Source organism: Esox lucius, chromosome 5 (genome assembly GCF_011004845.1).
Source record: "Esox lucius isolate fEsoLuc1 chromosome 5, fEsoLuc1.pri, whole genome shotgun sequence".
NCBI lineage: Eukaryota > Metazoa > Chordata > Actinopteri > Esociformes > Esocidae > Esox > Esox lucius.
The window spans coordinates 1,125,270-1,138,297 of record NC_047573.1 but is presented as its reverse complement, the minus strand read 5'-3'; the positions used below and the strand labels follow the sequence as shown (position 1 = coordinate 1,138,297).

The 13,028-nt window shown below is 44.1% G+C and overlaps 2 protein-coding genes across 5 annotated transcripts in view; both read right to left on the bottom strand.

Annotated features, from left to right (window-relative positions):
- Window positions 1-3,026: 3,026 nt before the first annotated feature.
- Window positions 3,027-5,745, bottom strand: tomm20a (translocase of outer mitochondrial membrane 20). The gene is made up of 5 exons (XM_010864730.5): window positions 5,518-5,745; window positions 4,914-4,957; window positions 4,594-4,675; window positions 4,108-4,250; window positions 3,027-3,627 (listed from the first exon to the last, which is right to left on the bottom strand). Exons 1-5 carry the CDS (start codon window positions 5,639-5,641, stop codon window positions 3,583-3,585), a joined length of 438 nt encoding a protein of 145 aa, XP_010863032.1. The 5' UTR covers window positions 5,642-5,745; the 3' UTR covers window positions 3,027-3,582.
- Window positions 5,746-7,033: 1,288 nt separating this feature from the next.
- arid4b (AT-rich interaction domain 4B) overlaps window positions 7,034-13,028 on the bottom strand; it is an 82,425-nt gene continuing 76,430 nt past the window's right edge. For all 4 annotated transcript variants that reach the window (XM_029119750.2, XM_020046478.3, XM_029119751.2 and 1 more), the window contains 3 exons: window positions 11,986-12,273; window positions 11,031-11,177; window positions 7,034-10,793 (listed from right to left, as the gene is read on the bottom strand). In XM_029119750.2, coding sequence (XP_028975583.2) covers window positions 10,648-10,793; window positions 11,031-11,177; window positions 11,986-12,273 — 581 coding nt within the window. In that variant the 3' untranslated portion in view covers window positions 7,034-10,647. The remainder of the gene's footprint in view (window positions 10,794-11,030; window positions 11,178-11,985; window positions 12,274-13,028) is intronic.

The following is a 13,028-nucleotide window of genomic DNA, read 5'->3' as shown; positions in this document are numbered from 1 at the left end:
TGACACCAATATAAAAGACAACCCCGTCTCTGCAGATGATATATTTGCAGGACTTGCTTTAGTAAAAAAAAAATTACATTTATTTTTAGCAGTGGGAGGCAGACAGGGAGCAGCGGGGTAAGATGTAACAGGAGACAGTCATGTTTTTCTATTGTTGTGGGGACCAGAAAAAAATCTGTTCATTTAGTGGACTTGTAAAAGCGATTTCCTGGTGGATTTCAATTTGAGATTGGAGCTTTTCTAGTCTGCCATAAGATGCAACCAGGTACTGTAACCCACCAACTGTGGGCCTGGGATTCATCTTGGCTTCTTGAACCATCTTCTTCACTGTGCAGTACGGTAAGGGCCCTTGTGTCCTTCACCCGGATGGTGTATCACTGTCCCACTGATTCTGAACGACTTAACCACCCAACCAGCAGACCTAATTGTCGATGTGTACACATCCCAAGAGATACCACATCATGAAGACGAATGAAAATTCTAAAATATATAATAATGTTCTTCCAAAGCCACCATCGGGGGTAAGAGCATTGAATATTTCCCATAGCACAGTAAATTTCATTATTATGACATGGAGAGAATATGACAACTGCAAACCTGTTGAACAGTTGGTCCTAAAAAAAACAGTATCTGGGCGAGAAAGATAATCAGGGGCATCACTAAGCAGCCTTTGGAAACACTAAAGTTTCAATCTTCCACAGCTCAGCTGGGAGACACTGCATACTGCAATAGCCTGGGAGCTTCCTGAAAGTGGTCTTAACGGGAGAGCAACAAAAAGAAAACTCACAATAAACCTCAGCGGGACTCAGCCAGAAGACACGTGAGATTTTAAGACCAAGTGGAAGACTATGGTCTTGTGAGGCACAATCCTAACACCTCACACATCATCCTGAGAAATCCAGCACTATCGTGAAGCATGGTGGTGGAAGCATCACGCTATGGGGAAGCTTCTCTGGATGAGGGACTGAGAAAAGGGCAAAAATAATGCAAGAAAGTACAGATAAATCCTAAAAAAAAACTCCTAGTATGTATGAGACATGGGACTTGGGAGAAAACTCAACTTCCAGCAGGACAATGACCCCCAAAGACCAATGTCCTGGAATGGCCCAGTTAAAGCCCAGACCTCAATCCAACTGAGCACATGTGGAGAGTTGAAAATTGCTGTTCACCAGTGTTCCCCACAAAACTTTACAGCTTGAGCAATTTTGCAAACAACAGGCTAAAACTGGTGTCCAGATGTGCAAACTGGTAGACTTCTTCAACTAGACTCTAGCAAATATTGACTAAAGGGGGTAAATACTCAAGCAATAGATAATTTACGGTTTTATATTTTGAACTTATTTATCTCATCTTCATCCGCTTATCCGGTATCGGGTCGTGGGGGCAGCAGCTCCAGCAGGGGACCCCAAACTTCCCTTTCCCGAGCCACATTTGCCAGCTCTGACTGGGGGATCCCGATGCGTTCCCAGGCCTGTGTCGAAATATAATCTCTCCACCTGGTCCTGGGCCTACCCCAAGGTCTCCTCCCAGCTGGACGTGCCTAGAACACCTCCCTAGGGAACCGTCCTGGGGCATCCTTACCAGATGCCCGAACCACCTCAACTGGCTCCTTTCGATGCAAAGGAGCAGCGGCTCTATTCCGAGTTCCTCACGGGTTGACTGTGCTTCTCACCCATCTCTAAGGGAGAAGCCAGCCACCCTTCTGAGAAAACCCATTTCAGCCGCTTGTACTCGCAAACGGCTGAACTTATTTAGAAAAACATTATTTAATTATTCCATTTGACATTATGTTGATCAGTGGGTAAAAACTCCTAATTATATCATTTGGATTTTTATGTTATAATAAAATATGGAAAAATCCAAGGGGGACAAAAACTTTTTGAGAACCACTGTATCTGTAAGAACATAGGGGCAGTCCCTCGAGTCATGCCAGGGCAGGGGCGGTTCTGAGTCATGCCAGGGCAGGGAAGGTTTGTCTGGATTTGTCCCAGGTTGGTGCTGCCTTCTTCCACAGGCTTTACTGAAAACCCTGAGCACTGTTAACATGTTAACACACTAGCTAACAATCAGATCAGGGCTCTAAAGACAATGGGAGCCAGTAAGAAAAGACGGCAGTTTTTATAGGAAATGCACAGCTGAGAACATACTAAAAATACCTCAAAACGCCATAAGTCTATCATGTAAACTGCATTGCAGCACAGAAAGCTGTGGCAATGACACATCGACCTACTTACCAGACTTGTCAGGATTAAATACATTGACCTACTTACCAGACTTGTCAGGATTAAATATCGCCCTACATTCCAGATGTCTCAGGAATAAACACATTGCCCTACATTCCAGAGGTCTCAGGATTAAACACATTAGTCCTGAGACCTCTGGAATGTAGGGCAAACACATTGCACTACATTCCAGAGGTCTCAGGACTAAACATATTGCCCTACATTCCAGAGGCCTCAGGATTAAACACATTGCCCTACATTCCAGAGGTCTCAGGATTAAACATTGCCCTACATTCCAGAGGCCTCAGGAATAAACACATTGCCCTACATTCCAGAGGCCTCAGGATTAAACACATTGCCCTACATTCCAGAGGTCTCAGGACTAAACACATTGCCCTACATTCCAGAGGCCTCAGGATTAAACACATTGCCCTACATTCCAGAGGCCTCAGGACTAAACACATTGACCTACATTCCAGAGGCCTCAGGATTAAACACATTGCCCTACATTCCAGAGGCCTCAGGAATAAACACATTGCCCTACATTCCAGAGGCCTCAGGATTAAACACATTGCCCTACATTCCAGAGGCCTCAGGATTAAACACATTGCCCTACATTCCAGAGGCCTCAGGATTAAACATATTGCCCTACATTCCAGAGGCCTCAGGATTAAACACATTGCCCTACATTCCAGAGGCCTCAGGATTAAACACATTGCCCTACATTTCAGACTTGTCAGGCAACCGTTTATTTATGTATTGCTTCTGCCATCTACTGGCCACAGAGACAATAGAAACAACAATTATAACATTTCCTCATTTTATTCCATTGTTTGGGATGATTTCTGAAATGCGGGGTAAAGTAAAAAACAGCTACCACGGACATCTGAGAAAAACCAACCCAGTAAAGAGAACATGTTGTCCACAGAGACGACATGATATGACACTGTGACAAACAAAGATGAATCATGGTGATGTAGCACCACATCGTCCCTCAGGCTTAATCTACATGAATCAACAGAGCTCTACAAAAACAATCACAGTTTGGGTTGAATGACATATGTGGAATGGGCACATTTATTTAAGTGTCTTTTACAGTTGGTCATGATATAAGACAGTGAAAACTGGGAAGGAGGGCAACCGCATTGGGAATGTGTTCCAGTAGATTGAAGAATGGCAAGAGTGTTTCTAACAGGCCACAGATGGGGGGGGGGGATTCCCATTCCCGTCATCCAATGCCCAAGGGCAGCCATCTCGACTGGGCTAGCCACTAAAACAAGCACTCATGCATGAAGAAACACACACGCTCTTTGTCTGACACACGCACGCACGCACACACGCACGCACCTCACGTATTCATTCATTCAATGTCGTCTTCTGCTAAAGTCTGGGCACTCACGATTCTCTGAAAAGTAGAAAAGAGAGGGGAAAGAAACCTCAGCAACCAGGACAGACTAATGACTGAATCATATTCTCATCCTATTACTAGCTATAACAGGACATTAAAAACCTGCCTTCAAGACAACGGACAATAAATAATGAAAAATATTCTCATCTTATAACTAGCTACAACAGGACATTAAAAACCCTCCTTCAGGACACCTGACAAGTATCAGTCCCGGCTGTAATGTGGTCTGTTCTAGAGTGGACCAACCCCCGAACCGACCGACCCCCGAACCGACCGACCCCCGAACCGACCGACCCCCGAACCGACCGACCCCCGAACCGACCGACCCCCGAACCGACCGACCCCGGAACCGACCGACCCCTGGAACCGACCGACCCCTGGAACCGACCGACCCCTGGAACCGACCGACCCCTGGAACCGACCGACCCCTGGAACCGACCGACCCCTGGAACCGACCGACCCCTGGAACCGACCTACCTGGCTGATGGTGGGCAGTTTGGTGAGCAGCATCTGGAAGACTGGAGGAGGCAGGGTCTGCTGGAGAACCTGTAGGAGCTGCTGGGGCTGGCCACACACAGCGATGGCATTGGTCAGGTGATCCACACCCTTCTCATAGTCTCCTGAGTCGTGACAGACACAGTTGATCTTATTAGTTAAATAAAACAAGCTTGTTTTCCACTATGCAGGAATTTGAAGAGGTGAAACAAGGAGGTACTTTCTTTTAAAGTGAGAAATATGTTAAAGCTTTCAAACACCTGCCCCATATAATCCCTTCATTGGGTTGAATTAACTGGGGGGGGGGGGGGGGGGGGGGCAATCACTTTCACCCCTGAAGGGACCCTACATTTCAGCTTGCATAGATTTTTCAATATATTGTAGGTCCACAGGTTCTTGATTATAAGGTCACTAGAGGATTGCTGTGATGGCGTAGAGTAGTTTCTAAGCTGGGGTAGTAAGGCTCACCTTGGGCCAGCAGCTCTTCTCCCAACTGAATCTCTTCGAGAAAAAACTTCTGTACAGCCTCTGCATCCTTCATATCAGGCAACTGCAAATCACAAAAGTAATCAACAGATTGTTTTACATGTAGATGCAGAAACTCCACCCTTTGAGACAATAATCCTTGAGAGGAGCAGGAGAAAACCCAAGCTACGTTAAGCACTGAATCATTGGGGAAGGGTGTTCAACAATCAACTCCCAAACAAATGACTTGGTCTCAAAACAGAATCTTTGTTACCGCCTGTGCTGTTTGGATGTTTTCCCATACATCAAAACAGGTGCCTTACCCTGGCCAGACCAGTCTTTTCTTTGGTAGATTGTTTTCTTCTGCCTGAAGATAATGAGATAAAGATAATAGAAATGGAAAACGTAGTTTGACACGACTAGCCTGCCTGATGGTCACTAAACGAGCATTAATGGGTTGCAAAACTACGCTACAGGCACAATGTCAAAATAATGAGGGCTAAGTGTACTGGTCAACTCTTGCTAAATATAATTAATGGCAGACCATAGGTGTTTCCTTGATCTAACGTGAAGGAAACTGAAGTTTACAAACACTGTTTATGACATCGGCACAGGTTCATGACATCGGCTCTAGACTATATAGCAACGGTGGCTTATACGCTATTACGAGCTGAAGGAAATGGTGGCTCTTCGCTAGAACACGTAACCTTGCTTTTGCCTAACGGTAGGTACTACCCATAGTTAAGAAATTGATTTGTCAGTTTTAAACTCTATAACGTTCATGTTAGCTGAGCTAGCTAAAACGAAAGCTAGCTCAGCTAACGTGAACTCTCTAGCTTCTAGCTAGCTAGGCAGCATGCCTTCTGTCGCAGGCCAATGTCAGTGTTGGCATTTGATTACCTAGTAACGTCAACTAACATGACTTACGTTCTCGCAGCCTTTTCTTGAAGTTCGGATCACTCCGTCGTTTTCTGTCAAAATAAATACAATAACCGATAAACAACGCTCCGGCCACCCCTGCCGCAATGGTGCTGGATTTACTCCCCATCATCTCCAGAGAGTACAGACACACCGACTAGCCGAGAACTAGCCAACAAGCTAGTAAATGATACCTTCCACCGCGACTAGAATAAGAGCGCATAGCGCATGGCCCATGACCTCTGATTTTGTAAATTTACGTATTTCGCGTGACGTCAATGTTGTGGCGCAATCTTTAGAACAACTATGTCGCCCAATACAGGCTTAAATGACCTACATTTTAAACAATACATCTGTAAATAATGTTGGCATTATTGAATAAGAAAATATACAGTAGTTGTGCCCACTAATTATCAGTATTTAACATGATTTGCTTAGCTTGCTAACTTTAAGCCAGCAACTGATAAGTAAATCAAAACGACGTAGCGAATAGTGCAGAACATGAAAGTGAAATAAATGACACAATAGTACTGTTGATAAGCTATTAACTACTACCTAACCTGAGGTCTAAAGCCAGCTTTTTTTGTTGCCGCAACTCTTACTGTGACGATACAGTAGAAACCAGTGTCAGCTGCTCCTGTAGACTGTATAGCTGTCCGGAAATATCATAACGTTAATGTTGGTCGGACTACAGACTTATTTCGGGTAACTGTCTGAATATAGGGACAGCATCTCTACGACCTTACCAGAGAAGTGATTAATTACAGCTAGCTATCTAAAATTGATTTAAGTAAATCATTTTTGGGAAAGTGTTAGGTCCTAAAGGATGCTACAAAATCAGAGCAAATCGAACGCAAACTTGACTTACAGTTAAACTCAGAAGTATTTATACCCATGCCAAATTGTGAGCTATAGTGAATTTTTATTTGAACAATAGGTTTCTTCTGGCTATAAATGAAAAACAAGTGAGACATTGTGACATTGTGCTGGAGACACAAATGAATTACGAAACTGTTCCTGTTTTTACTTGCAACTACTGCTGTTCTCAGCTTATTGCTGACTAGAATGATTTCTCATGGTGGAAATTACAAGACCATTTTAAATGGTATAGAATCTTGCATTTTCTCAAATATTTGCAACAATTTCAAGGGGTATGAATAATGTTCCGTTATTCATTTGTATCTCCAACACAATGTCTTACCGTGTTTTGTCACCTGTTTGTCATTTCCAGCCAGAAGAAACCTATTGGTCAAATAAAAATTCACTATGGGTAAAAATTTGGCATGGGTATGAATAATTTTTGCCCAACTGTTACTGGTCCCCATGAATACACTTCACTAGCAGAGTTAATGCGTGTACATTACAGAAACGTTTCTTATTCAATAATATTTGTAATTTATTTAACTTTCATTTGAACCAGATTATTCTAACCTTGTAAGATCAGTTCGGACCATACCCCGATTCTGAGACTTGATACATTGGCACCAAATCGCGTGACATTTTCATCAGACCAAACAGAATACAATGAAGTTCACAAACTATGGCATTTATTTCAAACAGAGGCTTCTTTTTTGCTTACATTTGTACAATAAATTACACATGACTGAATAACCATCCTCTGATGTGCCTAATAAATACTATTGAGCTTTTCTTCTAAACTTTCTCTCTTGCTCCCAGACCTTTTTTTCAGAGATCCAGGAAACTGTACAGACCATGTACAGGGTGGAAAAATACAATGACCATAGAAATATAATCCATAGGACAAGCCTCCAGTCATATTGCCAGGGTTAGAGGTTCCAAGCTCTTTCTATAGATTATATTTCTAATAACCTAACCATCTCAGTTCAAAACCCACTAAAATGCTTCTGATATAATCATGAGCTAACGGAAAGACACAAACAAATAAGCCAAGACATGTATACAAAGCAACCAACCAGTCTAGAAAAAAACAATAAGAAAATCTTAAGACAACAAGAAACCAAATGAAACCAAATAAATCTCATGTGTCCCAAACAGCCCCCCTTGTCTCAAAATAGGGCATTACTTTTGACCATGGCCCATAGGGCTCTGTTGAGTAGTGGCCTCAGAGTCAATGGGGTGCCATCAAAGCCCAGCCAGTCATGCTTTGACCCACTTCTGTATGCATGTTCACTAAAGAAACAACATAATAAAACAACACAACTGCCTGTACAGGAAAGTAGATGTCATTGTCATTATTAACAAGTGCAAGATATTAAATAGCTTGACTCAAAACACTCTTCTCAAATATACAAATGTATAACAAAGGCATACAATTACATACAAGTGCCAAACAACAGACACACCCTCAGGGTGTCATACAGTAGGGATCTATACAAAGAGTACATCCCAAATGGCACCCTATGCACCTGTGGCACTGGTTCAAAGTAGTGCACTATACAGGGAATAGGGTGCCTATTTAGGACACACACCAAGAGGGAACGAACACTGAAGAGAAAATAAAAAGGAAATATTGTACACACATACCATATGTCCACTTTGTTTTGTCATAAATGCACGTTTTACAATATTGTTGTCACCATTTTCCTGGTCAGAGTATGAAGAAAGAACACATTTTTTTGAGGTGGCAGGGGTGAGGGGAGGTCGAGAGGTCAAAGGTTGGAAAAACCATCAATGACCATCAGACAAATAAAACTCATGGAACACTTTAGTGTCTGTGCATTTGTCTCAGGAAGTCTGGAAACAGTCAATAAAAAAAACTGGGAATCTTTTTTATACAACTTCTAAAATGTCTTCTGCAGTGTGAGCACACTTCTGTACTCCTTGGTGGTTTCTATTCAATCTGACTGAGCCTGCAGAGTGAGCTGCTTTCTCAACATGGAGGTTCATCTATTTGGATCCCTTTAACAATGGGCTAAAATAAGTGGTAGACATTGATATACCACGAGAGTCGAAAAGACTCAAAGACTGAGAAATTGAAACCATCTTCATTCATAGGCATAGAAATCTCCATCACCACATGTTTCAACTGCCATATAGAGCTCTTTACCGGTCATATGAACTGCTCTTTGTATTCAGTAGTAGATTTATTCATTAGAGACTGGCCTTCAGAAGATTCAGTTCCTTCTCATTAACCTCTACAATCATCATGTTTACAATATGAATATAAACATATGTTGATAAAACCCTCCTTAACTTGCATGTTAGTACATAACCTGTCTCATTTACACTCTTTTTCTACAGTCTAATGTCAAGGACCTTTAAGACCAACACATTCAGACAGAGAGAGAGACAGAAAGACAAAGTGGTGTCTCTCCTCTCTAGAAGTAGTAAAGAACAACAAGGCACTATAGTATCGCATCCTTACATGTTTATCGGTAGACCTCCACAATCACATATCGACCTCCAGAGCCCCACACTCAGAGCCCCTTTCTCCTCCACAATACCTCAGTTGAATGAGTACAGAATAGAGCTGGTCCTATGCTTGGGTCAATATAAAAGAACCATTCAAATCAAAACCTTAAAACAGTGTTGTCTTCAACAGGCAGTTTCATAGTAGAATTGAAGGTGAACAAAGATGAGTGTCACTTTACAAAGTAACTATGAGTAGCTGAATCTCAAACCAAACCGTTAGCTGCCGAGCCCTGTACCGAGTGGCCTCTGGCTGACGGGTTTCGTCGTGGTCACCAGACTGCTGTGTTTTGGCCTAAATGACCATTGAAACGATGCCTGCAAAGTCACAGCTGCCATTTACCAATGTTCCTCAATCCTTTCACTGCTGTTGTCACACGACTCACTATGAAATGCAGACAGTGCACCCAAGCAGTGACCAAGACACATACTCCAACAGACAGGAAAGGTAGTAAAAACAAAACATCGAACTCATGTACAATATATATGGTCAAGACTACGGGTTGCTAGTGGTGTAATCAGCTGATTCAGACTTTTATACTGCCTGCGTCGCCTACTCGTTTTAGAACGGGTAGTTACTGTTTGATATAAAACATTGTGTTCATTGTGCTAAAGTATTACTACAGTAGCTAGATAAAGGAACATTTTATTCAACTGTACACTACTAGGCGTGGTTTGCTTCGTCAATGAACAATGCGATTGGCTCAGACTTAGCTAGTTGCTGTGTATTAATGTAAAAACGAAATAACAGACCTTCAAGCACCAAATTCCTCTTAAATTTTTGTGTGACATTCTTAGCAACATTTCCAAATCAATTACAGATTTCTCTAATCTGAGAAGTTCTGATTAGTTAAGAGCCAACTAGTTGGTATGATGATCCAACATAACAATCTGATATTAATGGGATAACCGGGATAACGCGTCTCACCGGGATAACGCGTCTCACCGGGATAACGCGTCTCACCGGGATAACGCGTCTCATAACATCGACCTAGGACACCAATTTGATAGGGTAACTTTGAAAACTAAAATGCGTCTTTTGAATGATCTAGTGCTAAATGTGTTTGGTTTGAGATTTAGCCAGTGTACTACCTGCCAATGAGGTACACCCTCTTCTTATGAACAGAGCAACACAAAACAGGGCCTTCAATTTATTGCACACACCATAACTCAGACTAAACCAGTACAACATCCCTAGCCCAGAGTAAAACAACCACATCAAATGGAATAAAATTATTGCTTGAAGAAAACAACTCTTATAAATGTTTATCAATACATTTAAGGAATAGGAATTCTGTACTTTTTGTAGTGTATTTTCACCAAATCTTCATAAAAGTTAGCTTGCCTAGGAAACAGTTGTGGATAGAAAATAGTGCTTGTTGCCTTTGTTGTCTCTGGTCGTCTGTGTTGCTAGGACCCTGCTGCTGTTACTACAGTAGGGAGGCAGAGTTGTAGGTGGTGTCCTGCTGGAAGAGGGGAGAAAGGGTTGAGGGTGAGGTTGGGCCTGAAAAGGTGTTGGGCTGGTGGGGAGAGAGGGAGGAGGTGTGGTTGAAGGAGGAGCCTGGGTGTTGATAGTTCTGGTGGGAGGGTCTAAGGGTGATGCCAGAGGTTGGGATTGGTTCTTGGGGCAGTGGGGTCGGGCAAGGGTGGATGAAAACCTGGGTTTTGGGCACCTTGGGATGGGACCAGGAGGGTGCTGGTTAAGTGCTCAGTGCTGTGTCCTGGGCCTCGGGGGGAGGGGATATCCTGTCACCTACACTCCACAGACACCCCCGAGTTCTGAGAGGAAGAGGAGGACACAGGGGGGTCGGCCAGCGTCAACATCACGGCTGCCGTCAGCGAGCTGGAGGACGGGGATGAGGATGAGGAAGAGGAGGAAGAGGCAGCCACTGTACCTAGGGAGCAGTTCACAAATGTGGTGGTCAGAATCAAATGGGGACAGTTATACACCAGACAAAGCAACAGAATGGTCAGATCAACATGGTGGTACAGTGTCAGACCTCCATGTCCTGATGACAAGCCTGTATTAACGGCCATCAGACAGACAGCACATCACATGGAAGGATTCTGCACTTGTTTAAGACTTTTTCAAATTTTGGGTTTATCAGCAAAAAAGAAAAACGCCAACTCACTCTCCCTCTCCTTTTTTTTGATGCGTTTGCGTCGCCGGTCGATGGAGGCCACCTCCGACTTGAGAGACAGATAGTGGTTCCTGATGTCCTGGAGCTTGTCCTGGAGGAAGGCGATACGATCCAGACTCGACATCTTCTCCAGATCCGCTAGGGGAAAGAAAAAAGACAAGTTTCAGTGGGATGTCAGGACGCTTGCAAAGACGTTACTGCTGTCCAGCTTTGTCAGGGGAGGGGAGAGGATGTACTGTATGAGAGGAAAAAACACAGCTTATTATCAGCAAGTCTAAACCATGTTTTGTGATGTCCAGGTAAAACAGGTCATTAAATGAATATTATTTCAGGCCTTTTCGCTTTATTGGACAGAGAAGTGGCAAAAGGGTTTCTACTGAAGGAGCAGCAGGTCATATTCAAATCCAGACTGTATTTACAAATACTCTTTACACAACTTTCTGTGTGATCACAAATATCTGTCTGATAGGGGTCTGATGGCAAAGTAACAAGCAGTTTGGTAGGACATGAAGGGGGAGGAGCATTATGTTTGGTAGGACATGAAGGGGGAGGAGCATTAAGTTTGGTAGGACATGAAGGGGGAGGAGCATTAAGTTTGGTAGGACATGAAAGGGGAGGAACATTATGTTTGGTAGGACATGAAGGGGGAGGAGCATTAAGTTTGGTAGGACATGAAGGGGGAGGTGCATTATGTTTCTAGTACATAAAAGGGGGAGGAGCATTATGTTTCTAGTACATAAAAGGGGGAGGAGCATTATGTTCCTAGTACATAAAAGGGGGAGGAGCATTATGTTTTCAGTACATAAAAGGGGGAGGAGCATTATGTTTTCAGTACATAAAAGGGGGAGGAGCATTATGTTTTCAGTAAATAAAAGGGGGAGGAGCATTATGTTTTCAGTAAATAAAAGGGGGAGGAGCATTATGTTTTCAGTATGGGGACACTTACACATCTGGAAGCTCCATTTGTACACCCTTGGTGTCCTGACGTGGTGCTCCCTGTGATGAGGGTGGTGGTGGTCGCGGTGATGGTCCCGGTGGTGCTGAGGGTTGTGGTCTGGGTCGGCGTGATGCGACTGCTGCTTGTGGTACTTCTGGCTGGACGGAGGGGTGCGGCCAGGCCCCTGGCATTTGGGAGAGATTGCTCCCTTCAAGTCCGTTGCCGTGTTTGTCTTGGAGGCCGGAGACTTGGCTCTGCTCTCCCCTACAAACTGGTCCTCACTGTCACTACTGTGGGCTGGGGGGGGGCGGGCAAAACAGAAGAGATTTATTAGCCACGAGTGTAATGTGACTGGTTTGAAGTGTCTTTTGTGTGGAATATGATGACTGCCCAGAAAATGTACCTTTGTTGATATCACATAAGCGTTACCCAAATATATAATCCAAATACTGTGTAGTAAAACAGGATAAATAGTGAAAACACTGACTTTTAGCCCTGTTCTATACCAACTCCCTACAATAATTGTATTAGTGAGGGCCTAGTGGGTGCTAGATCACATCCTAGAGCTAGAGGTCCATCCATCCATCATCTTCCGCTTATCCGGGGCCGGGTCGCGGGGGCAGCAGTCTAAGCAGGGATGCCCAGACTTCCCTCTCCCCAGACACTTCCTCCAGCTCTTCCGGGGGGACATTGAGGCATTCCCAGGCCAGCCGGGAGACATAGTCCCTCCAGCGTGTCCTAGGTCTTCCCCGGGGTCTCCTCCCCAGGAAGGCGTTCCGGAGGCATCCGAAACAGATGCCCAAGCCACCTCAGCTGACCCCTCTCGATGTGGAGGAGCAGCGGCTCTACTCTGAGCTCCTCCCGGGTGACCGAGCTTCTCACCCTATCTCTAAGGGATCGCCCAGCCACCCTGCGGAGAAAGCTCATTTCGGCCGCCTGTATCCGGGATCTTGTCCTTTCGGTCATGACCCAAAGCTCATGACCATAGGTGAGAGTAGGAACGTAGATTGACTGGTAAATCGAGAGCTTCGCCTTGCGGCTCAGCTCTTTCT